Source organism: Bufo gargarizans, chromosome 9, assembly GCF_014858855.1.
Source record: "Bufo gargarizans isolate SCDJY-AF-19 chromosome 9, ASM1485885v1, whole genome shotgun sequence".
Classification (NCBI taxonomy): Eukaryota; Metazoa; Chordata; class Amphibia; order Anura; family Bufonidae; genus Bufo; species Bufo gargarizans.
This window is the reverse complement of record NC_058088.1, coordinates 180,874,165-180,899,811: the sequence shown is the minus strand read 5'-3', so window position 1 is coordinate 180,899,811 and position 25,647 is coordinate 180,874,165. Positions and strand designations below refer to the sequence as shown.

Below are 25,647 nucleotides of genomic sequence, written 5' to 3'. Positions count from 1 at the left end.
TTGATCCTGCAGATTAAAATTATACCTGTCTTGTGAAAATAAATTGCACCGTTCCTGAGGGGGGAGAAAAAAAAAAAAATAAGAAGATTTTTATTCTTTAGGCCTCTTGCACACGACCGTATGTATTTTGTGATCCGCAAAAATTACGGATGACGTCCGTGTGCATTCCGTATTTTGCGGAACGGAACAGCTGGCCCCTAATAGAACAGTCCTATCCTTGTCCGTAATGCGGACAATAATAGGACATGTTCTATCTTTTAGGGTATACGGAAATACGGAATGCGCACGGAGTACATTTCCGCATATGGACAGCAAAAACGGAACGGAAATAAAATACGTTTGTGTGCAAGAGGCTTTATGCAAATTAGGGCTTCAGTGCACTGGGAAGCTAGGCTCCGCCCTCAGTGCACTAAAACTCTCACTTGTATAAAGAATAAACGCCTTTTTTCTCGGGAACACAGCAACTGATTTTCATAACACAGGTATCATTTTAAATCAGCAGGATCAACCCTTCCAGGCAGTGGCATCTGGTTTAATAGTGTAGATCCTGCTGACAGATGCTGATTAGCGATTTTTATTGATCATTTTATTATTTTTGTTTTAGTTACACCATTTTGTAGTACATATAACTTTTTTTTTTTTGATGTGCGGTAATGAAAAAAATAAAATAAAATATTCCACTCTTGTTTTTTGCACTTTAAATTTACCACCTTCACCGTGTGACATCATTAGCATGTTACTCTTATTGTATGGGTCAGAACAATGACTGCGATACCCAATATGTATAGTTGTTTCTGTTTTTTACTACTTTTGCCCAATAATAGCACGTCTCATACAAAAACATTGTTATTTTATATCGTCGCATTCCAAGAGTCAGAATGTATTCATTTTGCCGCCGATGTGGCCGTATATGGGCTTATTTCTTTTGCGGGGCAAGGTGTGCCCCGTGCCCATGGACCACAAATTGCGTGTGCATGCCGTTTGCAGATATGAACCCATTCACATGAATGGGTATGTGGTCCGCAAGAGAGACATGGTCTATTTTTTTGCGGTGCGGAGACACGGACCGAAATCCCACGGAAGGGCTTTATAGTGCTTCCGTGAGTATCCGCTTCATGCCTTCGCTCTGTATGTTGCGGACCCATTCAAGTCAATACTGTTTGCAGGCAGCAATGCGGGCACGGGGCACACACATTCATGTGCATGAGACCTAACATTTATTTTGGGGAGGGGGGGGGGGGGGGAGACATTTCTTTTTATCGTTTTATGCCTTTTTTACATTGATCACGGGGAGGTGTAAAATACATGTTACCATCAATGTGGATTTTTTTTTTTATATTAAAATCACTTTTTTTATGGACAAAAATGACTATTTTTGATTACATAAATAGACTTTATTAACCTTTATTATTGACTCTACTAGCGGACGTGGCTTTTATAATGCACCAGTGTACAGTAACTCATATACCATTGCAGTGACAGGTTGTCTATGAGGCTCTGACAGTGGCACAGCCTAATACTCATACAGTCATGGCAGGCCTATTGCCATGGCAACACATCAGCGCCCCAAATTGTATTCCCAGGAGCCGATGGTAATAGGGAGCATCTATGTAACTGCCTGGATGCCTCGGTTGTTATTGACAGCGGCATCTAGGGAGTTAAGTGGCCAGCAACAGAGTTAGGCCTCTTTCACACGACCGTTTTTTTTTTCCGTTTTGCGGGCCGTTTTTTGCGGTCCGTATACGGAACCATTCATTTCAATGGTTCCGCAAAAAAAACGGAATGTACTCCGTGTGCATTCCGTTTCCGTATTTCCGTTTTTCCGTTCCGTTTAAAGATAGAACATGTCCTATATTTGGCCGCAAATCACGTTCCGTGGCTCTATTAAAGTCTATGGGTCCGCAAAAAAACGGAATGCATACGGAAATGCATCCGTATGTCTTCCGTATCCGTTCCGTTTTTTGCGGAACCATCTATTGAAAATGTTATGCCCAGCCCAATTTTTTATATGAAATTACTGTATACTGTATTTGCCATACGGAAAAACGGAACGGAACAACGGAACGGAAACGGAACCACAACGGAAGCAAAAAACGGAACAACGGATCCGTGAAAAACGGACCGCAAAACACTGAAATGGACATACTGTCGTGTGAAAGAGGCCTTAACTGGCTGTTAAAGCAAGGGCCCGGCTACAGTCAGTGCTGGGCTCCTGTCTCTTCAGTCCTTGACACACCCGCTAGGATTAATGGCGAAGGAAGGGAAAGGGACCAGGGACTTCATAAGAAAAAATGAAAAAATCTATATCGTCAGGCTGTAAAAGGGCGAATTGATCACATTAATTTGATTAATCGCCCAGCCCTGACGTGAGCTGTGTAATACTTAATTTCTCCTGTGGTGGCGCTGCAGGAAAACTGAACACTTGCCGACAGGTTCCTCTACAGATCAAAGCTGATCACTGGGATCTCAGCAGCACAACATCGTGCGATCAGCTCATCGACAGGGGACCCGTCTAACAAAAAAGTGACACAAGATGTTGGAGTTGAAGCTTTGTGTATTATCCCTGGGTTCTCCTTCCTCAGCACAAGACTCGGATCAGCTTGGCTATCAGAGGACATGGCCGCCTTCCCAGTGACGGGAAAGATTAGGGTTGTAAATTTTATAGCCACAGTGACTAATCCTACATGACCACAGCAGGATATGGGTTGTCCTCACATAGCTCTGGTTCCTCCTTCTTCTTCCTTATTTTGTAAGATGCTGTGTCCCCTGATCTTACGGTTACAACATACCATCGCTCAAGCCATTAATTTATAAATGATGAAGAAAACTCGGACACCACCTGACGGCTCCCAATCATATAAGACATATGCACGCGGAGCTGAGTGGTGGCACCTTCCAGGAGCTCCATGGTCATCCCCTACATTTTGACGGTTCTAACTCTCGAGGAGTCACCGTCAACCATTAGGCTGGTAGAGACAAATTGTTAGGTCCACCTCGGCTGCAGGGGAAGACTTTGAGCCTTGTTGTACCATGCCACCTGATGTCTCCATGTTCTCATGCTCTTCACCATACACAAAAGGGGTAACAGTATGGAGTCCTAGTCTCATGATGCCACCCAAGGCCTTACTGTATCTACTCCACTGCCTTGCACCCTTTTTGCCAGTTATGGAAAAGTTTCCCTCAAATATTGGACCCTCAAAACAAGGTTCCCAGATGCTGTGTAGCGACTAATGCCCAGGGCCACAAAGTCTCGTGGCACTTAAAGGGGCAAAAATTGGGCTGGCTATTTTTCACAAGCAGTGCCACACATCTGTGTCCTATCCTAGCGATATGCCATCAATGTCTGACGTGAGATAACCCCTTACCGGTGGAAGACAGGAACTGAATGCTGAGGGTCACGGAAGGAGGAGGTGATCCAGCAGTGGAGTGGATAGAAGATGGCAGATGAATGAAACAGAATTCAAGTCAGCAAATCAGACAGGTCTATATAACAGCACAGGAACCAACATGTCCCACACGGGACAAGCCCCTCAATGTTATGGCTTGTGCATTCAGTCAAAAACGAGACGTACGGGTTTTACTCAACATTAGTCATGCAGGTTTCTAAAATGACGTATAATGCAAAACTAAAATGACTAATACGTATAAAAATAAAATAGAAAAAGATGGGAAAGTCAAAAAGATGAATCAGCAAGAATATGTAGGTAGGTATACATGTAACATTGCTTATGTTGAGACTTACTACTCGATGTAACTGACAGCCCCAGCTCATGTGCCCTGCCATAGATATCTTTTAGGGCAGTGTTTCCCAACCAGTGTGCCTCCAGCTGTTGCAAAACTACAACTCCCAGCATGCCCGCACAGCCAAAGGCTGTCCAGGCATGCTGGGAGTTGTAGTTTTGCAACAGCTGGAGGCACACTGGTTGGGAAACACTGTTTTAGGGTATGTCCACATGGTACAAAATCTGCAGCAGAACCTCAGGTTTCTGTTGTGGTGTCAGAGTTCGAATGCAGTGGATCCACTTACAGCTTTAGCCCCAATCAATGGCTAATCCGCGAGCGGTGGGCTGTAAATACTCCGTAGCACAGACTCCCACTGAAAACTATGGGGGGGGGGGGAGGGACAGAAATCCACCATGTGATCGACACATCTTGATCGCACAGAAGTTGTAACCGAATACAACTCCGGTGTGACACGCAACAGACGCATCCCAGTTATTTTAATGGGAGACATACGCAATTTCTGGGATAAAGAGTTTGTGTAGGATTAGAAAAACATGGCTGCATTATCCCAGAAACAGCGCCACCCCTGTCCACCCGCTGCAATGCAAGACACACATATTGGGCAGGTGGAGGGCTGTTTATTGGAAAGAAAAAAAAAAAAGCAGCCATATTGTTCTAATCTTTAAGAGGCACAGAATTTCTAATCATAAATATGTTTCATCTTCAGGTCTGAAGCAGAGAAGCTAAAGCTTTACAAAGGCCGTCTGCGCAGGCAATTATTGGGAACGAACCGTTCATTCCCGATAACTGCCTATTTATTGGAGGAGGTGAAAGCTGCGATTACCACCGTTGTATGGAGACGAGCGATCGCTACTGTGATCCCTCAACGCCGTACAGATTCATCGGGGGTCATTACTAAGAGCGCTACGTCTATTTTTTTTTACAGTAACAAAAGCTGCAAGGCCTCGTTTTACGACTGATTAAACGCTTGGGCGACAATATTTTGTCACACAGGCGTTTTAGCACCATGCAAAGGGGGCCGGTGCATTTACCATCTTTTACATGAGCAGACAGGCATAAAAGCAGAGTGCCCCGGCTGTTGGCGCTCTTTCTGGAGACAAAGGGACACGTGAACTCCTTGGAATAATAAGCGGTCGTCTGCATCCTATACTGCATGCCATCATAATACCACACAGCCTCTACCCACCGGCTCTACAGGTCCAACCTGCCACCTATGCAGATTATTAATCAAAGAAGATAATTGCAGGAATGGGGTGGTGACATCATAGCAATGAACAACTACTCACATTATTCACTACCCACTAACACTTTAACCCACTGGGCATTGTCCAGCTTTTCTACAGTCCTGAACAGCAAATCTGCTCTCATGTTAGTACGGATATGGCCTTTTCCCACCTAAAGCATTAGGGCTACTTCAGACACAGCTTCGTTCAAGATGTTTTTTTGGGCAAAAAAACAAAAAGCCTAAAAAAAAAAACACACACTTAGGGCTCATGGTTCACATTTTTTGCAGGTCGCACGCAGACTCACTTCAATGGGGATGCAAAAGATGCGCACAGAACACCGCATGCTGTCCACATCCATATGTCCATTCTGCGGCCCGTAAAAAAATAAAAATAAATAGAATAGGTCCTATTAATGTCGATAGGACTGGTCTATTATGGGCTAGCCATTCTGTTCCATAAAATGCATGGTGTTTTGCAGATCCGCAATTTGCAGGCAACAAAAACGGCAAAGGCCATGTGCATGAGCCTTTCTGCCACACTCCTGGTCTTGTTTTTCTTTAGAAAAAAAAAAAAGAATGTGCCCCTTGTTGAGATGTCGGTGTAAAAAAAAAAAAAAAGCATGTGCCCCTTGTTGAGATGTCGGTGTATATGCCGTTAAAAACAGTCTAAACTCAGTTTTTTATTTTGAGCAAAAATAAAGCGGAACCGCGCCGTGTTTTGCGGTCCACTAGTTGCCTTGTGCAATTTGCGGAACGGAACAGATGGCCCATTATAAAAATACCTATTCTTGTCCGCAAAACGGACAAGAATAGGACATGATCTATAATTTTTGAAGGGCCAATGAACAGAGCAACGGATGCGGAACCAAACCACGTTCGTGTGAATGCACCCCAAGGTCTGCCCATTGCTCCAGCGCCGTACAGCTAAGGGTTAAACCAAAACCAGTTATGGAGCCTCCATTGATAAGGTAGAATGGAAAGATCTGCACTCATTCTGTGTTTTCGACCCGCAACTTGTTTTGGCTGAAAATCACTGATTGAAATCACTCACCGAACTAGGACTAAAAACTGGAAATACTTGCCTCCACTGGACACTAGAATACACAAGGCACAAGTGGGGTATACCACAACCTTTACCAAGATGACAAAGGAATAAGAGTTGCCAACAATAAAAGCATCTATTTAGATAAGAGAGTATACACAGTACAATATTACAGGAAACAAATCAACCGTGACCCTTGGACAAATATAAAGCTCTTCACCCGTTTGTGTAAAGAGGTCGGTGAACTACGGACAGGTGCAAGATTTGGCGAGAGCTCAACTTTGCAGGAGTCACAGTGCACCACCAATAGGACTCTGGATGCCTGCTGCTGTACTGGCTTGGGTATGTGCCCCTAATAGTAGATCATTTTGGAGTGTGGTAGGAAACCACAGCATGCATACAAAACCTTGATTAATCACTGAAAGCCTAAATGCAAAAACAAGCAACTTTATATATAGTCTTATATTTTAAAAAATGCCCTACCATTTTGCTGCTGTAGAGTCTATGCAACTCCTTCACATAGCTGGCTGTGCTGCTGCTGACATAGATCTGACAGCACACTGCTCCTGGCCCCTGTTGGCTGAGGGCTGTGCTCATCCGCTCTACCCTTTCCTGCACCAAATTGCTATAGATCAGCATATTGAAATACAGAAACCAGATTACGTTTCCATAAAACATCTGAAAAAATATAATTACTGGGTGTCAGACTTTAAAAGGGTTGCAAAGGATTAGAAAAACCACGGCTGCTTTATATTAGAAACAGGGCTGCTTCTGTCCAGTGGTCGTGTATGGTATTGTAGCGCAGCTCCACTGAAGTCAGTCGCTGAGCTGCAATACCGCACACCTCCTGTGGACGGGTGTGGCGCAGGTGGAAAGAAGCCACGTTTTACCTTCACATGGTTTAAGATACCCTACAGGCAAAACCGATCCACTGGGGCACATTTACTAAGTGACTTGCGACACTTTTAGACACAAGTTAAGTGTCGCAAGTCCCTTTCTTCTGTCCGGCAGTGTGACGATATTTTGTCCCACAGCTGGTCTTGTGCCACGTTGGGCGTGATAGGGGCGGGGGCCTGTCGGGAGCGACTTACATTTGTGCCTGGAAACAGGCGCAAATGTTAGCTAAAAACGACGCCATATTATACAAACACACACATACATATGTCTTTTTACACAGTATACCCATTTTTAACGGCAGTAATAAGGGTGCCCTCCTGTCCAAATGGTCATTAAAAACTGGCCCATTGATTTTAATGGTATCGATCTGCCCGTGACCTTTTTTTTTTTTGAACGGATGGTATTCATGCGTTGTGTGCACACCCCCATAGTCTGCAACGGACGTTTTTCACTTCGTAGTAGTATTTCTGTGCCCAGCATGAAGAATGATTAAGCTTGTCAGTGCTCTATACATACATCGTATACGTGTTTCGTTATTTCCTATTGTAAAGGCACTTAACTTATAAATCACTTTTTCTCATCAGCAAACAGATTTCATGTTCGGGAAGCTCTTTCCCAGACCTGAAATACGACTACTCACACAACCACCAAACAGGAAAAGAAAAGAGGAACATAAAAATAAAAAACACAGCGAAGATGAGACTAAGTGAGAAAATACAAGGACTCTTTTTAATGATATAATCTTCCAGGTACAAAAAAAAACATGGAAAATAAACCGACAAATCCTCAGCTCGGGGATGCCGGTCCCGCTTGGAACATGTCCACATAGAATAACACGGGTTGTGCTACAGGCCTGATTCACACATTGCATTTATATGTGATTTCCAAGAGTAAAAAAAAAAGGCAGGGTAAATTCGGATCTTCTGCTACAAACAACAGACTGATGCGAACAAGTGCCATGATCAAATAAGTCAAATCTGAAAACTGGTCGTTAAAGGGTTCAGCCTGGCAGGGGAACCCTTTAAGAATCATAAAGGGGGTCTCCCCCTCCAGAGTGGCTACACAGCAGCGGCTCTGGCTGACACAGCTGAACGGTACTAACTTTCTCCTGCAGTGGCAGCTACAAGGAAAAGGATCAGCGGTCAGCAAATACAGGGAGGTCTGTCTTCTGCATCATTTTAACCAGCAAATACCACAGGATTGGACAAAAACATACAAATGTACAAAACAAGAAGAAATTAAATATTAGGTAGTTCCTTCACATAAAGTTGTAGATAAGGTGCCCGACTTTGAATGATTCACTGAACCACATTGCATCCCTGCGGCCCGCTTCGGCTCCGTCCGTCAGGTACCTTTCTATACGTTACTTGGCAGGAGTCTAAGGACTAAAGGGGTAACCTACTGACTTGCTCCCTCCGCTGTAAGTAAACAGCAGGAGGACCAGCAAAGAGTCACTGAATCGGCAAATACCAAACACGGGATGGCAAACTCTGGTTTCGGGAGATCTGTGTGCTCCGGTCTCAGGTGCTTCATGAGCTTCGGCAACAGGAAATTGCATCTGAATTGCTTTTCACTGCAAAGAAAGAATGAAAAAAGATACAACACATTTGTATTAGACGTGGGGGGAAATTCAGAAATAAAGCAATAAATCTCTGTGTGGCCTCGCTCTCTATGGACAAGTTGCGCACTCCTAAACCTGTCCCACACAGAGCAGCGTGTGCGCCTGCTGTACACGGAGTTCCCGTGGCTTCGCACATTGCAGTAGATATGCTGTATATCCAAATGGGTAAGGGCACACTAGTTTCATTTGTGGCATCGGGAAAGCCAACTTGACACTGTCAACACTTGAACATGAAAAAAATAAAAATAAATACTCATTTGGCTATGGTCCTGCTGTTGGTCCACTTCCGATCCCAGCAGGACCAGTAAGCGGCTTTGTCCTGTGACCGTTCCAGCCAATCACAGGACTTAGAGGTCACAGCAGTAATCTACAGTTCCAGCCGCTGTGACCTCTGAGGCCTGTGATTGGCTGCCACGAACACAGGAACCAGCCACTTCCTGGTTCTGCGGGGTCCGGAAGCGGCGGGGAACGGAGCAGTGGCAGGACCGCGGACAGGCGAGTGTTTTTGTTTTATTTTAATGGGGCTCAGGTTAGGGCTCCAGGGGTTGATGGCTCCAAGGCCAGACAACCCCTTTAAGCACAAGCTGCTTTATTTTAAGTACATTAGCCCAAAAACCGCAACGTTTCAGCGCACAGGCCTTTCTCAGGTTGTAACAAAGCCTGCGTGCAGAAATGCAGATTTTTTTGGGCTCAGGTGCTTCAAATAAAGCAGTATATACTGCAACAGGCACTTTGTGTGACGCCGTACCATACTAGCCCTCTCTATGAATACAGGCATACAGAGGTCCACTAGGGACCTATAGAAATGTATGATTGAGGAGTTCTGTGTAAAACTATGGGGCCGTAATATGGCATTTAGGCTGGGTTCACACGGGCGTGTCCGGATTAGGTCCGGATGCGTCCCGGTGTATTGCGGCAAACCCGCGCGATTAGGTACGCAATTGCAGTCAGTTTTGACTGCGATTGCGTTCCGATGTTCAGTTTTTATCACGCGGGTGCAATGTGTTTTGCACTCGCGTGATAAAAATCCGACTGTGGTACCCAGACCCGAACTTCTTCACAGAAGTTCAGGTTTGGGTTAGTTGTAGTGTAGATTGTATTATTTTCCCTTATAACATGGTTATAAGGGAAAATAATAGCATTCTGAATACAGAATGCTTAGTACAAGGTCAATTGAGGGTTAAAAAAAAATAAAAGAAATTAACTCACCTTGTCCTCTTCATCGCGCAGTTCCCGGTCTCTTCTGATGAGCTGTCGGCTAAAGGACCTTTGGTGACGTCAGATCACATGCTCCAATCACATGGTACATCACCACGGTGATGTACCATGTGATTGGAGCATGTGATCTGACGTCACCAAAGGTCCTTTAGCCGACAGCTCATCAGAAGAGACCGGGAACTGCGCGATGAAGAGGACAAGGTGAGTTAATTTCTTTTATTTTTTTTTAACCCTCAATTGACCTTGTACTAAGCATTCTGTATTCAGAATGCTATTATTTTCCCTTATAACCATGTTATAAGGGAAAATAATACAGTGAATAGACTGTCACCTAGCAACCATGAGTGAAAATCGCACCGCATCCGCACTTGCTTGCGGATGCTTGCGATTTTCACTCAGCCCCATTCATTTCTATGGGGCCTGTCCTGCGTTACAAACGCAGAATATAGAGCATGCTGCGATTTTAAAGCATTGCAGAAGTGATGCGTGAAAAAAATCGCTCATGTGCACAGCCCCATAGAAATGAATGGTGCCGGATTCAGTGCGGGTGCAATACGTTCACCTACCGCATTGCACCCGCGCGGAAATCTCGCCCGTGTGAACTCAGCCTAAGCAGGATGTGTACAGGGGAGTGGTCTCCTAACATGGATTTTGCTGCATATTCACAAGGGATTTCACCTCTGCTACATTGAAAGGGGTGAAATCTGCTGTGAAACCTGCAAAACTGACATCAGCAGTAGAGTTAAAAATCTGAGGCCGATTGTTAATGGCCTGACAGTATTAAAGGTGCCATTAGCAATGCAGACCGAGACGTGTGGTTGTACCCTTAAACTAATGAGACCGTACTGTTTAGTTAGTCTGCACTGTTAATGATCGCGTGGCATGTTCAATACCACGCAGCCATTAACAATGCAAACCGACTGAGGGTACGGCCACACAGTAAGGTTTCTGATTCAGCTTTGGAAACCCAAATCGGGAGCAGTGATGGCCAGTTCATGATGGCAGTTCTGAGAACAGCCCGATGAAGGCCCCCGATGGCTGTTCTCAGAACTGCCTGCTCCCGGAGACTGCATTTCATTTCAGACCGGCTCGCGCACAGGCACAGGTAACTTACCTGTGCCTCGCTGGACTTGTCAGTTAAGATGGCAGATCGCATGTGTTCGCTGGCGAACACTGCGAACTGGCCATCTTTAATCAGGAGTGGGTTAATAAAAGGAAGCAAAGTATAAAATGACAGAAACGACTTCTCCTCATTTTTTAATTCAATCCTGGTTTTGGCTTCCAAAACCGCATCAGGAAACCTGACCGTGTAGCCGCACCCTTAGTCGGTCTGCATTGTTAAGGGCTGTGCTGTGTGGTATTGAATGCAGTCTTGGTTAGTTAACAAGAACCAGCTGCGGGCGTTACCAACCTCGTTGTGTGGTCATACCCTAAAAATAAAGGTTATTCTACTTTCTGGTAACAGAAAACTTTCACAGAGATTGGAACAAGCCAGGAAAACCTACAGGGCAAAAAAAAAAAAAACTTTCAAGATCTGATGCATCGGCTTGTATTAAGATTCTCCCTAAGATGAACAAGGACAAGAATAGGACCGGTTATATTTTTTTTGTGGACCACGGAACGGAGCAACGGATGCGGACAGCACACTGAGTGCTGTCCGCATCTTTTGCAGCCCCATTGAAGTGAATGGGTCCACACACAAGCCGCAAAAACTGCGGCTCGGATTAGGACCAAAACAACAGTTGTGTGCATGAGGCCGAAGGTGCAGGAAGTGGAAAGATTGCTAGCTATAAGACATACAATTCTTACAGTTCACGTCTCACTGCGGCGATACACCCTTCTCCTCTGGGGGCGCCTCCGGGTGTTCACTGGAGTCCGCTGACCGTCAGGATTCGACGTTTCCCCCTTCCAAAGAGCAAGATAAATATTACACACAAGAACAGTGTTAAAAGAGTTGTGCAGTGCCATGATTGATGGGCTACAAGCTAGACGCCGTGCAGTTAGACAGTGACAAGGACACAGCATTCCAACCGGCGCAGCGACCCCTTCAAACAGCTGACCATCGGGGGCTGCCAAATGTCGGACCCCCGTCAATCTGATATTGATGACCTATGCTCCGACAACAAGTAGCTCAAAAGAAGTTAAAGTATCTACAAACTCATTCGACATACTTTTCTGGGACTTACATACTGATGACCTATCCTCAGGATATGCCATTAACATCGGATTGAAAGGGGATCCGACGCCCAGCAACCCCGCTGATCAGCTGTTTGAAAGGGCTGCAGCGCTGGGACAAGTGCTGCAGCCTCTTCATCGTATACCAAGCATAGCGCCATACATTGTATAGTGGGCGCTTTCGGTGTTGCAACTCAATCCTATTCATTTGGGACTGAGCTTTGCAAACACCATGAAACCGATGGATTTGATGTCATAGGCCAAGGTGCTCGCCTTACGTGCTGCGGCCCCTTTAAACACTTAATTGGTGGGGGTGCCGGGAGTCGGACCCCTGCCAATCAAGTACTGATGATCTATCATCCTAAGGATAGACTATATTTGCTTCCCAGGAAACGCCTTTAAAGGAGTTCGCCTATCTCATACATTGGGGGCATAGCGCTAGGATATGCCACCAGTGTATGGTAGGTGCAGGTCCCACCTCTAGGACCCGCACCTATCTCTAGAACAAAGCCTGCAAAGTCAAGAAGAGAGGTCGCCCTCTATTAATTTCTATGGGCCTGCCGGAAATAGCCAAGCGCTGGCTCGGCTATTTCTGTCAGTCCCATAAAAGCGGTGGTCACGCTTGCGAAGTGCGCTTCCCATTAATTTCTATGGGACTTCAAAAAATAGAACTCAACTAGTTTCGGGCAGTCCCACAGAAAACAATGGGAGTGACCGCACATGCGCTGTGAGCTCTCCTTCAATTTGCGAGCTTTTGTTCTAGAGATAGGTGCGGTTCCAACCAATCAGACATTGGGGGCATATCCTATCAATATGCCCTCAATGTATGAGATGGGCCGATCCCTTTAAGCTGTGCAATATCGTCATTACAGTCGGAGATATAGACATGTATCCCATATTTACCTCCTGTGGGCATGACTGTGCGGTTGGTCCGGGACTTTTGCCTCCCATACGATCATCTGTATTGTTGCAGGCGTAGCATTCATACATGTCCATCTCCATCATTTTGTCTTCGTCTTTGACATCATCCTTCATCCCAAATGTGGGCACCTCATTTTTGGGTGGCGCAAAAACTGCCAGCACCCCAGAGAATGTGAATGCAGAGAGGAATCGCTTCTTGAGGAGATTGTACGCTGGGTTGTCTTTAAGTTTCTGCTCTACCAGGTTGTCTAGGATCTCCTGCTTCCTACTGACGTCCTCATCTCCTCCTCCGTCAGAACGAGGGATGAGTTTGAAAGCACTTTCTTCCAAAGTCTTCTTCTGCAGCAGGATCCTAGAAAAGGTCTTCAGAGTGCAAGCAGATGGCGGCAAATAGGCTGTGCAGCTCTTTCCTTGCAGCCAGTCTTTCACGCTAGTCTCGTCTTCTAAGGAAATGAGGCCCAAGTCGAAGATCTTCTTCTCGGGGGGTTTTATGGTGATCTGAGATGGAGCAGGCGATTGACTACTTACCACATTCCCTGTGAATGCATTAGGCTGATTAGAGGTTAGGATTTTTGCTACTTTAACCACAGGATACATTTTGGGTGAAATGGTGAATTCCGTAGACTTGTTGAGGGGACTAAATGTTGGCAGTATCCTTGGCATCTTGACAGATACATCAGGCGGTGGACACTGCAGCTGTGCGGCTTCCCTTGCTGTATTTTCTGCTGAAGATCCATTACTTGGCAATGGTTGGCTCGCAGTATTACTCAAATTAGTTGGTGCCTCTGGGATTTTATCAGACGATTCTCCATTTGTCGATGGTTCACGAGCTTTCATACTGGAGGATTCTGAGAAAGTTGAGTTCCGATTCATAAATACCTGGGATTGAGCAGAAAACAAAGCTTGGATTGGAATTTGGACCAAGCCTTGGGGTGTAAGAATGAAAGTGGTAGCTGCGGGGCTCTGAAGCAGCTGTATTGGCACTTGCTGTGAAGCTATGATATGAGGACCTGGCACGGCTTGCACAGTACATGGAGAGCCAGTAGATGGCGCACTATTGCACTGATTTCTTGCTTCTGCATCTTGAGTACCAGCCGCCTTGGCTTTATCTGCATCTGCTCCTTGCCGATTTACAGAATCACTGCTTACCGATGATATCTGGTTGCTAGAAATATCATTTGCTTGTGTAACCAAGCACATTGGCAATGGCATAGCTGACAAATTTTGGGAAGCAGTTAAAGTCGCAGGATGCACTGGGGCTGGATGCTGTCCGGCAGGGGCGCAGGCCTGGGTGAGCACAATTCGAGGAGAGGTAGTGGCGGCTGCAGGGCTCTGAAGCAGCTGTAGTGGCATTTGCTGTGATGCTACGATTTGACCACCTGGCACGGCTTGCACAGCACATGGAGAGCCAGTAGATGGCGCACTATTGTGCCGATTTGTTGCTTCTGCAGCATCTTGCGTAACGCCCATAGCTTTACATGCATCTGCTCCTTGCCGGTTTATGGAATCACTGCTTGCCGATGACATGTGGTTGCTAGAAATAGTGTCCGTTTGTATAACCGGGTACACTGGCAAGCTTTGTGAAGTGGTTAAAGTCGCAGGATGCACTGGGGGTGGATGCTGTCCGGCAGGGGCGCAGGCCTGGGTGAGCACTATTCGAGGAGAGGTAGTGGCGGCTGCAGGGCTCTGAAGCAGCTGTAGAGGCATTTGCTGTGAAGATATGACTTGACCACCTGGCACGGCTTGCACAGTGCGTGGAGAGCCAGTAGATGGCGCACTATTGTGAGTACCGGCCACAGCTTTATCTGCATCGGCTCCTTGTCGGTTTACAGAATCACTGCTTGCTGATAATATCTGGTTGCTAGAAACATCGTTCGGCTGTATAACCGGGAACGCTGGCAAGTTTGGTGAAGCGGGTGAAGTCGCAAGATGCACTGGGGGTTGATGCTGTCCAGCAGGGACACAGGCCTGAGTAAGCACTATCTGAGGAGAGATGAGAATCCTCGGCGGAATGACAACTCTACGACGGGCTCTCGATTCCTGCAGTCGTTTTTCTTTCAGCAACTCAAAGACTGTCTTCGGTTTTGGCGCTACTGCAGAACTCCTTACTTGGCGCTGAGAAGACTGACATTTTGTTTGTGGTTCGGTTTCCCCCGAACTGGCCGGCTGTGATTGCTGAGCACTGGAGGAATTTGCTGTGGAGGAAACAAAGTAGAATGATACAGAGCTCCAAATCCCCAGCTTTGCTTCACACAGTCTTAAAGGGGCATGCCATCACTTTAGGATTGAGAAGAGTACAACCTTACTGGGAATGAAGGAGGCGTAGCATGAATGGGTCTGGCTGCTAGTCACTGCACAGCTGGGGGTGCATAACCTTAGAAGGGGACACAGCACTAAATCAGCTCTGCGGTTCCTTATTCTGAGAATTGGTGTGTACTGCCAGCAGATACCACTAGGGGGAGCCGATGAGCTGACTGCATACAGCTTCCACTGAGCTCTATAATAAATCTGTAGCCAGGAGGCGCCTTCCTGTTGGTGAGTGCAGACATACAGAATTTCAGCATTAAAATCTATATCTTTGTGCAGGTAAATTGGGGATTTTGAGTTCAGTAACAGTAAACAAAAAATGGAGCTCCAGCCCAACCGTCAAAATAACAATCTAAAGGGGTTGGAATTTTAATATCGCTGACCTATCCTGAGGATAATTCATTAAAATCTGATAGTTGAGGGTCTGAGACCCCGCAGCCCCTGCCAATCAACTGCTTGCAGAGTCCTCTTCCTATGCCTGTGACGTCATGTACATCAGTCACATGGCTTTCCGGTGGCTCAGCCCCATTCAAGTGAATGGGACTGAGCTGCAATACCGAGCACTGCCACTATACAATGTACGGCGCTGTGCTTGGTATTCTATAAAATTCTGTTGGACAAGCCCATAATAATAATCTCCCTTTCATTTTTATTCTAAAAGGGGTTTTCGGAGAGTTTTTTTTAATTATGACCTATCCTCTAGATAGCCCATTAGTATCTGGGTGAGGGTCCATCACCCAGGATCCCCACCAATCAGCTCTTTGAGAAGACACCGGCGCTCGCAGTATCTCCATGGCCTTCTCTCTGCTCACCAACCACAGCGCCGTACATTGTATAGTGACTGTGCTTAACATTGGAGCTCAGTCTCCTTCACGTCAATGGGGCTGAGCTGCGTCTAGGCCACGTGACCGATGAACGTGGAGTCACATTGCCTTGGGAAAGCTGTGGGGCTACTGTCTGCGCTGCTGCCTTCTCAAGCAGCTGATTGGCGAGGGTCCTGGGTATCAGACCCCTCAACAATCGGTAAAAACTTCTCTGAAAATCCCTTTAAAGGGAGTCTGTGATCACAGTTTCACCTTTCTAACCCTTCCCATAGCTTTCTAGCAGCATTACAGTTGATGAAAACGTTACCTTTATAACCAACCGGGGACTTATAAAACTGGCAAAAATCATCTTAGTAGGATATGCAAATGAGGGCTCGCAAGTGCCCAGGGGCAGCGTCAACCTCGTAGGTGCCCAGGCAGCTCTGCCTTATCGTCGCTTCCCCCCGCCCATCCTTTCCCTCTGCCCGCCTATCTTCTTACTTCTTCTCTCGCTGAGATCCCGCGCCTGCGCGCTGAGTCCGTCGGCCGGCGCATGCGCACTGCGATGTCCATTCCTGGTACGGCATCACAGTAATTATGGCGCATGCGTCGGCTAACTCGCCGTTAGCCGGCGCATTAATTACTGTGATGCCGTACCAGGAATGGACATCGCATGCGCCGGCCGACGGACTCAGCGCGCAGGCGCGGGATCTCAGCGAGAGAAGTAAGAAGATAGGCGGGCAGAGGGAAAGGATGGACGGGCAGAGGGAAAGACTGGGCGGGGGGAAGCGACGATAAGGCAGAGCTCCCTGGGCACCTACGAGGTTGACGCCGCCCCTGGGCACTTGCGAGACCTCATTTGCATATCCTACTAAGATGATTTTTGCCAGTTTTACAAGTCCACGGTTGCTTATAAAGGTAACGTTTTTATCAACTGTAATGCTGCTAGAAAGCTATGGGAAGGGTTAGAAAGGTGAAACTGTGATGACAGACTCCCTTTAACATGATGTGCACATATAACAGTTGAGCTATACATACCGGAAATGCTTTTTGAAGGCCTCGTATTCTACATATAAAAAGAAAAACAATAGATTAGATACGCATGACGGAGGCGCTGTAGATAAACAGGCTCATAGACACGCAGTAAATGAACACTCTGCGGCTAGTGACTGCCAGGGAGTAATTTCCTGCAGATTGAGAGGGACCAGGAAGGTAGAGACCACTGGGGACCCCTGGAAAGCGCCTGAACAGGAACAGCGGGGGATTAGTGGGGCGTATATTGTTTCTTTTGTTTTAACAATGTTGCACCTTTGTTAAGAAACATTATTAACTGGTCAATCCCATTTTATATTTTTTTCTGCCACATGCACACAAACGTATTTTTGGTTCGCATCTGATCCGCATTTCTGTGGGTCGGATGCCGATCTATTCACTTCAATGGGGCCACAAAAGATGCATACAGCTCACCCGTGTGTCCACATCCATATGTCCCTTCCGCGGCCCCGCATAAAAAAAAAAGAACATATCCGTTTTATGGACCTGTTCTATTATCCACTGCGGAATGCACACGGCCAGTATCCGTGTGCATTCCGCAGTGGACAACACCTTTAATAGATTCTACATTACTGAACTGGATACAATTCATCTGCAGTTTTATTACAAAGTAGCTGCAATAGGTTATCACACCCCCACAGCTCCCCGGCATTAAGGAATATTTTCTTACCGCTCGAGTCTTCTGCTGTGATTTCTGTCTCATACGTTTTAGAAACTCGGCTTGTTGGGCTTTCCTTAGACTGATCATTTCTAGACAACCTGCCGCATTGATCTGAAAGAACTAACAGAGAAAAGGGGCGAGTGGTAAAAAATACAACTCTATTAGTGTTATAATTAGGGATGAGCGAATCAGCTTCAGATGAAACATCCAAAGTCGATTTGCATAAAACTTTGTTCTAATACTGTACGGAGCAGGAGCTCTGTACAGTATTAGAATGTATTGGCTCCGATGAGCAGAAGTTATTGCTTTGCGAAGTCTCGCGAGACTTCACATAACTTCAGAAATTGATTTATACTGTAAAAAAGGGTTCGGTTCGAAGGGAACACTTGGATCCAAACCAGAGTTCGGGAAATGGTTTTTTACAGTACAAATTAATTTATGAAGCCATTACCCGAAGTCTCACGAACTTTGCGAAGCAATACCTTCGGCTCATCGGAGCCAATACATTCTAATACTGTACAGAGCTCCTGCTCTGTACAGTATTATAACAAAGTTTTATGCGAATCGACTTTGGATGTTTCATCCGAAGTCGATTTGCTCATCCCTAATTATAACAGCAGAGCCTATGGACACCTTAGACATGAAAGAATGTTTTTTTTTTTTTTTTTATCAGATATCTTTTTATTGAGTTTTATCCAAAAACAAACAAAATGCACATCGCGTGTCTAAAACAGTTCTGACATAGTAGGATATTGGGTTGTTTCGATATCAACATTTTTATTCTATTTCGATACTATAAAAAAGTATTGCGGTACTCGATACCATGTAAAAATATGTAAAATTGGTGTTTGGTGTTTTTTTTTTTAAACTTTTTATTTAATAACTATTAGCCCCCTTAAGGGCTAGAACCTGGGATCTTTAATCCCTTGTCCTATTCACCCTGATACATCTCTATGCTGCTCTGTGCTTTGTGCACACAGCAGCAGGGAGATTACCATGGCAGCCGGGCCTCAGTAGCGTCCTGGCTGCCATGGTAACCAATCGGGGCCCCAGGATTACACCAATGATAATTAACCAGGTAGCCACCGGTGCGGCAGTTAACACCTCAGGTGCCGCACCGGTGGGGCTAACAGCCGCTGATCGCAGCTTCATGTCTGGGTGCCGGCTATGTGATTCTGCTGCCAGCACCTGTATTTGTAATAAACGTTAACTTTCATTGGTGGCGCAGTGCGCCCGCCCCTCCTTCGCCCCTCTCTCTCCTCATTGTTGGCAGCGGCACAGGGGGGAGGGAAGGAGAGACTCCTTCTCCCCTGTGCTGCTGAGGGAACATGGGGCGCGCTGACAGCAGCGCGCTCCATGTTCTCTGATACTAGGCTGCGCTACTGCGCAGCCTAGTATCGATAAATGTCAAATGCCGGTTTCGTATTGATACCGGTACAAAAGTATCGATTGGGTACAACTCTAGTAGGATATAGTATTGACACGACAATCATAATTGACCCATACGTATTAATCAAGGGCAAGCCCACAACTAACTACCCCCTTCCACGAGACAATCACAGTAACAGTTGGCTGCCAGAGATCAAGGAAGAAGAGTAGAAATGAAGATTCAGGGTTTGCTCCCTGAAGAGAAGGAGAATGAAGGGGCTCCCCCGGGGTAGCAGCAAGGCCCAATCATCAGCACATAGCCTTAGTTAGATTTAGGTATACACCACAATGTCATAACCCCAGGTTCCCCAGTATCATACTCCCCCTCAATTATGGATGCATGAGTCCCATAGTAAGTGCCAACCACGGACTACAGATTCCAGATCTATCAATCCAGGGACCCCAAATAGCCTCTAATTTCGAGAGGCAGTTCCGCTTGAGATAGACCCCCCTTTCCAGTCTAATAACAACATTCAGTCTTGCTATGTACTCTGCTATAACAGGAGGCAGTGGTTGTGTCCACTTGGCTGCCAGTGTTTCACGTGCCGGGAACAACATCCTATTTATTCCTATAATAATAGGAGTCTGTAGTTGATCAGATTAAAAAATACAGAGTAGGCACATTTTAGGATCAAGAGGGAAATCTGCATTATACACTTTATTGATTAGCTGCATTACCTGCATTACCTGACTCCAATATACTCTTAATGCACAGCAGCTCCACAGCATATGTAACCGATCAGCCTCTGGACAACAGGAGTCTCCTCTATATCCAATCTTAAACAGGAATAGCGGGGTTTTATACACCCTATAGCTCAAGAACAGCTGGGACAGTCTAGCAGCTTCACTCAGGGATAGGCTCGGGGTCAATGCCAGCGTCTCCTCCCATTGAGTATCAGTAATACTCCCAACATCGTACCCTTACAGTAAGAGCAAAGGCCTTCAGAAACTCCCCATGCAATGATTGATAAATTCTCCAGATAGCTCCCCTTACAGATCCTACCGCCACCACAGAGTCAAGCGCCTGATTGGATGTATATTGCAGTGATGGTGTTTTGGATTGGGCATCTAAAGCCTGTCTTATCTGTAAGTACTGGAAATGTCTGGAGGGTAGATCGAACTCCGAGCACAATTGCTGAAATTGCTTCAGGAGGCCCTGGGAGTACAATTGTGCAATGTTCCAAATCTCTTTAATTTCCCATAGGGAGAATCCCTTCAGTTGGGAAAGTTCTGGTAAGGCAGGGTTGTTCCATATGGGAGACATATTCAGAAGTCCTGAGACCTCCAAGAAGCACTGTAGCCTTAGCCCACACTTTCATCATTAGCAGCAAAGTTGGGGCAGATCCTAATCTGGGATCCACTCCCCCTTCCATGGCCGCCAGGGGTGGGGAGCGTCCTGATGCCCATTCAACTAATCTGCCATTTCTTCCCGCTCCTCCAGCCGTGTTCCATCTGTTAAAATGCTGCAGCTGAGCTGATAGAAAATATAATAAAGGGTTGGGCAGTGCTAGACCACCCGATTCTTTGTTACTTTGCATGGGGATCCATACCAGTCAGTTATGAAGTATATACAGGTCCTTCTCAAAAAATTAACATATTGTGATAAAGTTCATTATTTTCTGTAATGTACTGATAAACATTAGACTTATATTTTAGATTCATTACACACCAACTGAAGTAGTTCAAGCCTTTTATTGTTTTAATATTGATGATTTTGGCATACAGCTCATGAAAACCCCAAATTCCTATCTAAAAAAATTAGCATATCATGAAAAGGTTCTCTAAACGAGCTATTAACCTAATCATCTGAATCAACTAATTAACTCTAAACACCTGCAAAAGATTCCTGAGGCTTTTAAAAACTCCCAGCCTGGTTCATTACTCAAAACCGCAATCATGGGTAAGACTGCCGACCTGACTGCTGTCCAGAAGGCCATCATTGACACCCTCAAGCAAGAGGGTAAGACACAGAAAGAAATTTCTGAAGGAATAGGCTGTTCCCAGAGTGCTGTATCAAGGCCCCTCAGTGGGAAGTCTGTGGGAAGGAAAAAGTGTGGCAGAAAACGCTGCACAACGAGAAGAGGTGACCGGACCCTGAGGAAGATTGTGGAGAAGGACCGATTCCAGACCTTGGGGGACCTGCGGAAGCAGTGGACTGAGTCTGGAGTAGAAACATCCAGAGCCCCCGTGTACAGGCGTGTGCAGGAAATGGGCTACAGGTGCCGCATTCCCCAGAAACAGCGGCAGAAGCGCCTGACCTGGGCTACAGAGAAGCAGCACTGGACTGTTGCATGTCATTCGGAAATCAAGGTGCCAGAGTCTGGAGGAAGACTGGGGAGAGGGAAATGCCAAAATGCCTGAAGTCCAGTGTCAAGTACCCACAGTCAGTGATGGTCTGGGGTGCCATGTCAGCTGCTGGTGTTAGTCCACTGTGTTTTATCAAGGGCAGGGTCAATGCAGCCGCTATCAGGAGATTTTGGAGCACTTCATGCTTCCATCTTCTGAAAAGCTTTATGGAGATGAAGATGTCATTTTTCAGCACGACCTGGCACCTGCTCACAGCGCCAACACCACTGGTAAATGGTTTACTGACCATGGTATTACTGTGCTCAATCGGCCTGCCAACTCTCCTGAACTGAACCCCATAGAGAATCTGTGGGATATTGGGAAGAGAAAGTTGAGAGACGCAAGACCCAACACTCTGGATGAGCTTAAGGCCGCTATCGAAGCATCCTGGGCCTCCATAACACCTCAGCAGTGCCACAGGCTGATGGCCTCCATGCCACGCCGCATTGAAGCATCCTGGGCCTCCATAACACCTCAGCAGTGCCACAGGCTGATTGCCTCCATGCCACGCCGCATTGAAGCAGTCATTTCTGCAAAAGGATTCCCGACCAAGTATTGAGTGCAGAACTGAACATAATTATTTGAAGGTTGACTTTTTATGTATTAAAAACACTTTTCTTTTATTGGTCGGATGAAATATGCTAATTTTTTTAGATAGGAAATTTGGGTTTTCATGAGCTGTAGCCAAAATTATCAATATTAAAACAATAAAAGGCTTGAACTACTTCAGTTGGTGTGTAATGAATCTAAAATATATGAAAGTCTAATGTTTATCAGTACATTACAGAAAATAATGAACTTTATCACAATATGCTAATTTTTTTAGAAGGACCTGTATAGGAGCTGCGGCATTAGCGCCATCTTGATCAGATTTCCCCTGCCTACTAGAGACAGTTTATGCCAGGAAGCAGCTTTAGGCTTAAACTTGGCCAGTAGCGGCACTACATTGTCTTGAATGTATCTATGTGGGTTAGTGGACACCTCAACTCCCAAATATGTAAAGGATAACACAACTTTGAGATTGGTATGACAAAGACTCTGTAAAAGCGGGGACAACAGCAGTATCACGACTTGCTCCAATTAATAAGCAACCCAGATTGCTTGCCAAATTCAGACATCAGAGATATGATGGGGTCTATTGATGAGGCCAGATCTCCTACAGACAGCAGCATATCGTCTGCGTATAACGAGACTCGCTCCTCTATACCTCCCCTTCTAAAGCCATTTATTAGTGGTGTAGTTCTGAGCAGGCACGCCAGAGGCTCTATGGCAATGGCAAACAGATGAGGGGACATCGGTCAGCCTTGTCCTGTCCCTCTCTCTAAGACCAACGCCGGGGACATGCCCCCATTGACTCGGACTCTAGCCCTGGGCTCATTATAAAGCAGTTTCACTCACTTTAGGAAAACCGGGCCAACGCCTATTTTGGTCACAACTGCCCAAAGGTACTCCCACTCGATACTATCAAAAGCCTTGGCCGCGTCAAGTGACAGCACGGCATTACACCCATCCCTCTCGCCTCCCCGCAACTGAAGGTTAAGGAACAGGCGTCTGAGATTTAAGGATGTGGATTTTCCCGGGCATAAAGCCAGATTGATCTTCATGAATAACAGTATTAATGACGCTCAATAACCTATTAGCTAGGACCTTGGCTAGTACTTTAATGTCCACTGTCAACAGGGAAACAGGCCGGTAAGAATCCACCTGTGTAGGATCCTTACCAGGTTTTGGGATCACCACCACAATCGCCTCCGTCATCGAGCTGGGAAGAATGCAAGTCCGAAGAGAGTCATTGAAGACATTAAGGAGATGTGAGAGTAAAATCTCTTGGTGTTTCTTATAAAATTCTCCTGGCAAGCCATCCCCACCGCCTTCTCATTAGGGAAAGACCTCAACGCCATCTCAAGTTCCTCATCAAGCAGCTGTCTATGCTCCACAGAGAGAGTAGGCATGGATATGGCTGATAAATAATTATCTCTGTCTGTCGAGTCAACCATCAGCTTAGACCTATATACACCCTTGACATGAGCATGGAACACTCCCAAGATATCATTATCTCCAGTAACCAGGTCCCCTTGTAACAGAGGTCACACAGGAGGAGCCAGATTGTGCTTTGATGACATTAGCCAGTAAGTGACCAGCCCTCTCTCGAAAAAATTATTCTTTCATGTTAGTGGTAAGGCTACTTTCACACTTGCGCTTGATCGGATCCATTCTGAACGGATCCGATCATATTAATGCAGACGGAGGCTCCGTTCAGTACGGATCCGTCTGCATTAATAACTTAGAAAAATTTCTAAGTGCGAAAGTAGCCTGAGCGGATCCGTCCAGACTTTCAATGTAAAGTCAATGGGGGACGGATCCGCTTGAAGATTGAGCCATATGGTGTCATCTTCAAGCGGATCCGTTCCCATTGACTTACATTGTAAGTCTGGACAGATCCGCACGCCTCCGCTCGACCAGGCGGACAGCTGAACGCTGCAAGCAGCGTTCAGCTGTCCGCCTGGCCGTGCGGAGGCGAGCGGAGCGGAGGCTGAACGCCGCCAGACTGATGCAGTCTGAGCGGATCCGCATCCATTCAGACTGCATCAGGGCTGGACGGAAGCGTTCTGCTCCGCTCGTGAGCTCCTTCAAACGGAGCTCACGAGCGGACCGACGAACGCTAGTGTGAAAGTAGCCTTAGTTGTTGTTGTTTTTTTTAAGTTGCACTAAGTTTTAGTCTGCAGTTCTCATTGCTTCATTTATTTGCAGACTCTCTGGTATGCAACCTATTCCTAGTTTCAGAGATGGAGGTTTGGCGGATGATTTTGTCCTTAGCACTGCAAAGGGTGAAATCTGCTGCAAAACTGGTCAGTTTCGGTCAACACATAGGGCACTCTGTGGATATGGAAATCCTTAGCATGTCTACAATCTGATGAGGATTTTTTTTCCTGCTGCATGTGAATGAGGTTTTGCCAAATTCCATTCACTTGCAATGTGTTGTGAATTCTTCAGGATTTTCAGTGTATGTTTCCACGCCTGAGAATATGCAACACATACGCTGTGCGTCATTTAAAGGGCCTTCTACACTGGACAATGCAAACTGTATGGGGAATGAATGACCATACAATCATTAGTCCCCCATACAGTTTGCATGTTGTCAGCAGTACGTATCCTGTTTAGACAGGGAGATGTGCAGCAGACATTGGCTCATTTTCTGGCTGATCGGTGGGCATCCACATGGGCTGATGATTAGCATATGTTCATTTCCAATCATTGGCCCGTGTAAAAGGTCTCTTGACCTGAGATCAAGATAAGATTTCTGCTGAAATCCTGGGACAAATCGTAAGATGCTGCTAAACAATGGAAAAGTTAACCGAATACAATTACAACATAGTGAAACCAAATCGTACCTGAATAAGCAGAGTGAAAATTGGGGTGCTGGCTATGGTCACAGAAGAAAGCTTCTTTCTCATCACATCAGCTGAAAAAAAAAAAAAGATTCTTATTAGCCACAACCACCAAAAAAAAAAGAGAGAGATCAATAGTCAATTTAATGCTGGCTATACATAAGGGAGGCTCCTGACAGCTCCTCGAGCAGCAGATATTAGGGGAAAGAATGATGTGGCATGCTGGATGTCACCATGCCCAATCAGAGAGGTCTGGAGGCCAATGACTCCCCTCTCACCACCGATACAAAGATGCATGTTCAGAAGAGCAAATGTGATGTGTAGAAATGTGCCTCTCCCTCTGTCAGTTCTAGAAAGCGTTCACGAAATTTCCTTAAATCCTATTCACACTCTGCAGGATAAAATCCCTGTGGATTTACTCTGGAGATTTGTAATCTGGAGTAATGATTTGCCATGGATTTCCTCTGCAGTGTGTGAATAGATCCTAGGAATTCCTTGGGCAGATGACACAGTAACTTTTTAGGCTATAATACAGTCTTATGCACCGTCAGTACATTGGACTCTTAGTTGCCATTTACCAAGAATTTGCTTATCCCAAGGAGTCTTGTAGAGAGTCAGTAACGGAAGAAAGACATTGCCCACCCAGGGCGTAACCGCAGCCAGCAGACTTCTGTCCACGGGGGTTTTCCTTCTCGTCCATGCAAACCTTGGACCCAAATTCTCTTCGTTGTCACCCTCAGGCTCCTTCTGGGTTTGACTGAGCTGTTGGCCCTAAAATGACGAGGGAACATGAACCATAGTCAAACACTTCTGAATT

General features: G+C 45.9%; 1 protein-coding gene across 2 annotated transcripts in view; it reads right to left on the bottom strand.

The window, feature by feature from the left end:
- Positions 1 to 7,615: 7,615 nt before the first annotated feature.
- Positions 7,616 to 25,647, bottom strand: part of SNAPC4 (small nuclear RNA activating complex polypeptide 4) — a 48,139-nt gene continuing 30,107 nt past the window's right edge. The window contains exons 17-23 of one of the 2 annotated variants that reach the window (XM_044306454.1): positions 25,409 to 25,601; positions 24,834 to 24,904; positions 17,677 to 17,787; positions 16,992 to 17,019; positions 12,826 to 15,038; positions 11,548 to 11,652; positions 7,616 to 8,481 (exon numbers count right to left, since the gene is read on the bottom strand). In XM_044306454.1, the coding sequence (XP_044162389.1) occupies positions 11,560 to 11,652; positions 12,826 to 15,038; positions 16,992 to 17,019; positions 17,677 to 17,787; positions 24,834 to 24,904; positions 25,409 to 25,601 (2,709 nt within the window). In that variant the 3' untranslated portion in view covers positions 7,616 to 8,481; positions 11,548 to 11,559. The remainder of the gene's footprint in view (positions 8,482 to 11,547; positions 11,653 to 12,825; positions 15,039 to 16,991; positions 17,020 to 17,676; positions 17,788 to 24,833; positions 24,905 to 25,408; positions 25,602 to 25,647) is intronic. The other variant, XM_044306453.1, reaches the window with a different exon arrangement.